General features: G+C 51.5%; 2 protein-coding genes across 2 annotated transcripts in view; one reads left to right on the top strand and one right to left on the bottom strand.

The window, feature by feature from the left end:
* NSUN4 (NOP2/Sun RNA methyltransferase family member 4) overlaps positions 1-258 on the top strand; it is a 3,311-nt gene extending 3,053 nt beyond the window's left edge. Inside the window, exon 5 of the mRNA XM_017743603.1 lies at positions 1-258. This exon is cut by the window's left edge and continues 157 nt beyond it. Within this exon, the coding sequence (XP_017599092.1) occupies positions 1-105 (105 nt within the window). The 3' untranslated portion in view covers positions 106-258.
* A 548-nt stretch (positions 259-806) lies between these two features.
* Positions 807-4,157, bottom strand: part of LOC103621905 (vitamin D3 hydroxylase-associated protein-like) — a 9,864-nt gene continuing 6,513 nt past the window's right edge. Inside the window, exons 9-15 of the mRNA XM_008640768.2 lie at positions 3,896-3,993; positions 3,625-3,724; positions 3,481-3,524; positions 2,996-3,035; positions 2,445-2,553; positions 2,042-2,187; positions 807-1,373 (exon numbers count right to left, since the gene is read on the bottom strand). Coding sequence (XP_008638990.1) covers positions 1,248-1,373; positions 2,042-2,187; positions 2,445-2,553; positions 2,996-3,035; positions 3,481-3,524; positions 3,625-3,724; positions 3,896-3,993 — 663 coding nt within the window. The 3' untranslated portion in view covers positions 807-1,247. The remainder of the gene's footprint in view (positions 1,374-2,041; positions 2,188-2,444; positions 2,554-2,995; positions 3,036-3,480; positions 3,525-3,624; positions 3,725-3,895; positions 3,994-4,157) is intronic.

The following is a 4,157-nucleotide window of genomic DNA, read 5'->3' as shown; positions in this document are numbered from 1 at the left end:
CGCACGTTTTCTTTCGTCTCAGACTGCCGGCTCGGGGAGCTTGTCCTGCCTCACCTCGCAGCCAACTTTGGGCCGATGTATTTCTGCAAATTACGTCGGATGTAGAAGGGGCGACAGACTCTGTCCATCTGCTGTCAGGAGATACCCCAATCTTTAAGGGAGAGCAGAACTGCTTTATATTTATTTTTCTTTCTAAAATGTCCCAAAGGAAGTCTGCTTTTTTGCTGTAGACATGGGGAATAAATGAGAAAGACCTGCTGTGGTGTTTCCTGAATATTTATCTGTTTGAGACTGAGGTGTTTAATCTAGGAAAGAGAGAGGTCTTATTAGAGGGAGCTAGTTATCTGCCTGTGTGGGACAGGATAAATGGCCCTGCTCTCTCCCTCCTGTCTGCTTTGATCCTACATGAGCAGGTTTGGGTAAACAAACACCATCTGGGGATCTCAGCCTTTCTGTCGGGGATCTCAGCCTTTCTGTCCGGGATCTCACCATCTGCGTAAATGAGTTGCATCTGTCTCTCCTTATCTCCTGCCTTCAGAGAGAGCAGCCTGAGGTCCTGAAATCAGGGGTTCCTAAGAGTGCCCCTCCTGTGGGGTTGGAAATGTGCTTGGGATGCTGGAGATCTGGTGCTGTGGAGAGGCCAGCGACTGTTGCTGTCCCTCACATCTAGCAAGGCTGTGGATAAGTGTGAATGTTCCCATGCTAGATGCCATTTAATGTCCAGTAGGCAGGTGTTTGTATGATTCTGAGTAGTGACTTTGTTTATAGAATCATCACCTTCAGTGAAGGATTACTGGAGCTCATGATAAGAGTTGCTTAATAGTTAAATTTTTATTTTTATGAGCAAAATATAGTGATGGGAAGTGACGGACACGGCTGTATTCCTCATGGGGCAGCCCACAGTTACATCCTTATGAAGTTACTCCAGTGCCAGCAAGAAAATACTATTGAATTTCTGTAATCCTTCCCTCACAGCACCGCCCTGCTGTGAGAGGCAGCACTGACGGAAATGGGGGTGAAGGGCTGAACCCACATCCATGGCCATCCCTGCAGGAAGGTGCAGCTCCTAGATTTATCACTGTTTGAACCTATCTTAAGCCAGTTCCTGCAGGGCATCCTTGGTTCCTTATTGGCAAGGAGAGGGGTCAGGAGGTGGCGTTTCCTTCCTCCTCCCCTCCTCAGTGTAGTCTCTGCACTGCTGGTGGCAGTCGTGCAGCGCCGTCCCTTCTCCTTGGGTACCATGGTGACTATGCCACTCTCTTGTCACGGCTGAGGGTCTCCACCTCCTTCATGAAGCGCAGGCACAGCTCCTCCTGCCACGGCAAGGCCACGCACTGCACGGCCACGGGCAGCCCCACAGCTCCTGACACAGCCTGTAGTGGGTGCACAAGCAGTGAGGGGTCATCTGGGGGGTTCAGACCTCCAGCAGATTTTGGGGACTTGATTTAGGCCTGTGACTCATCCCAGAGAGTGTGGAGGTTGGAGTTTGAGCCCTGTTAATGTGCTGGGCAGAGGGAAGGTTCTTGCTCTTCTGTGATGGAAATGCTTGCCAAATCTAGGGTAACATGTTTGAAACACCTTCCCCCGCACACACCCCAGCCAGCTCTGCTTTGAGCTGTCTTGTAGGCAGATCCCTTTTCCTTCAGCATCCTCATTCCTGATCCATGCTCCAGTGACAGCCTGGGCTTGGTTGAAGGCGTCATGAAGCAGGGGGAAAGTGCAGTGCAGTGCTGTGGGCTGTGGCTGTTGCAAGGACCTGCTCCCAGAAGCTTTGCTGCATTGCTCCTTGCTGGCTTCAACCTACCCAGCCTGGGGGAGATCCTTTAGTCCCCCCAAAGCTTAGTCACTTAACCATTTGGGGGCTTGGGCAAAAAACAAGGGGTGTATTCAAGGTGGATTTGGGGATTAGCAAGGGTGTATAAAAAAGATACGAATTTTTTTGCCCTGTGCCCATGCTGATGGAGATATTTAGGAGCCCTTGATATCATTGAAACTGTTACCTGAGCTTCCGTCAGCAGTCTCTGCTCCACACTTCCCATACCTGTTTCAGTGTCCGGTCCCAGGGGTCATCACAGCATCCTTGGTAAAGCTTTAGCTCTTCCTCATCAGCCTCTGTCACGGTGCTGACAGGAACAACCCCGGCGGGGAAGTTCAAGACGTTGTACAGCATCGTGGAGGAGATGGCAGCTGAGAGAAGCAGGAGAGGATGCAGGCAGTCACAGCCTCCTGTCTTACTTCAAACTTACACATTCCATATTCACTGAAGCCCCTGAGAACTATGTGTCTGTCTCCACCTGCTCAGAGAGCTCTTTAGAGTTACTTTTCCTTCCCAATTCCCATAAAATGCTTGGGTGGGCAGTGAAGCTCCATGGTGGTGGATGTTTCCCTTCAGTCTCAGACACTGTGGTTCTCTGCCCTCCTGGGAAGGCCCCAAACTCACTTACTGAGGAGTTTCCCAGGGTATCCCGTGGTGAAGGCTGGTCCCAGGACAGGGCACAGCACAACGTCCAGCTGGAGTTCCTTCCACCGGGCGATGAACTGGGAGCGGTACACCTGGGCGAGGAGAGGGGGATGCCATGGAGCCATGTCCATGCCTGGAGCATCTCAGCCTCTCCAGGCACAGCTGAGGAAGCAGCAGCAGGCAGCAGTGCTTGAGGGATGAGGCAGAGGAGTGTGTGTTTGCCTCCACAGCATGTGGCCAGACCGTGGCCAGGAATTTGAAAGGTCCCACTTCAGCCATCCCCACTCCCAGGACAGCCTTCATTGTGCCTGGGAATGAGCACTGCAGGCAACCAATGAAGTCCTGTCTGGGCTGACTCGAAAGCCCATCTACCCATTCCTACCCTTCTTTGTGCATTTCCCTCCATCTTGTCTCCTCCCCAGCAATCCCTCCCCTGCACAATCCCTTTCCAAACCGATGACTTTCTGACCTGGTGCTTGCCACAAAGCCTCAACTTGTGGCATGATGCCAGAGAGTAAAGTTCTCAAAACACACCTGTATTTGATGGTGATGATTCCACATCTCCTTCACTGACCTGCAAGTGGAAATCATAGCAACATCTTTAAGCTTTAAGAGGATGAGGAATTGCTTAAATAGTCCTCTGGATTGATAAGCCCTGGTGATTTTGGCAATTGCTTAAAACAATACAGGTTTCACAATCTTCCTAAAGTTTCCTTTGGCATCTGGCCAAGCAATTAAACAGCAAATGTCTGGAAGTGCTGGAGAGAAGGTTTCCCTGATGGGCCTGGATTTAATACTCATCTCTTCCACAGGCTTCCTGTAATGACCTTATCCATTCAAATGCCTCATTCCTGTCAGGATATCACTAGAGGCAGTGAAGCCATGTCCAGCAATGAAGGACAACCCCTGCAGAGAGCTGATCACAGCCTGTTGTGAATCCAGTCCCCCCAGCCATGGATGCCTAGAGGAGAAGGTACCACCCATTTCCATGGACATCCATGAGGACAATGCCATCTTACCTCATTCCTGCCAAGGCACTCAGGTAGGCAGCCAGGCGGGGAAACTGGAAAGGCAGGAGGATCCTTAGGGACATGTAGTGGGGGTGCAGTTACTTGTGTCACCCTGGGAAGCCCCCATTCCTCTCCTGAGGGACAGGGACTCACCAGAGGCTTAAGAAGCAGAGCCAGCAGCTTCTTCACCAGCCTCGGGATCTTGCAGGAATTCACCTGTGGTTTCAAGCCTGGATCAACAATATCTCCTGTGCTGAGAGATGACAAGAGGATGGGGTCATGCCACAGAAGCTGTTTGCCCTTTCTCAGAGGCCTGGGTGTTTCCTGTTTGGGGTGGGAGAGCTGGGCTCATTGTGCTTGTGCCGTGCTCATGGAGTGGGGCTGCAGGTGTTGGCAGCACTGCTGCCAGAGGGCTCCTACTTACAACACGTCCAACCAGGCACGGCCTCCATCAGCAAAAAAGGTCTTAAAAAACAGTTCAGTCATGACATAGGGGATCCGAGGAGGAGAGAAGGGCACCAGCTGCACCAAAACACAAGATTATGTTGCGGCCTGGGGTTGTGAAGAGTTTCCAAGACCCAAATGTGGATATTCCTCAAAGGCAGAGAAGCACCTCCCTGGGCTCCACATGCCAAGAGAAGCCTTGCCTCAACCCTTTTCCATCCAGCCATCTCCCCATGAGATTA

The sequence above is a fragment of the Corvus brachyrhynchos genome, unplaced genomic scaffold (genome assembly GCF_000691975.1).
Source record: "Corvus brachyrhynchos isolate BGI_N302 unplaced genomic scaffold, ASM69197v1 scaffold48, whole genome shotgun sequence".
Lineage (NCBI taxonomy): Eukaryota > Metazoa > Chordata > Aves > Passeriformes > Corvidae > Corvus > Corvus brachyrhynchos.
Note: the sequence above shows the minus strand (reverse complement) of the source record. Positions and strands in the feature narration are given on the sequence as shown.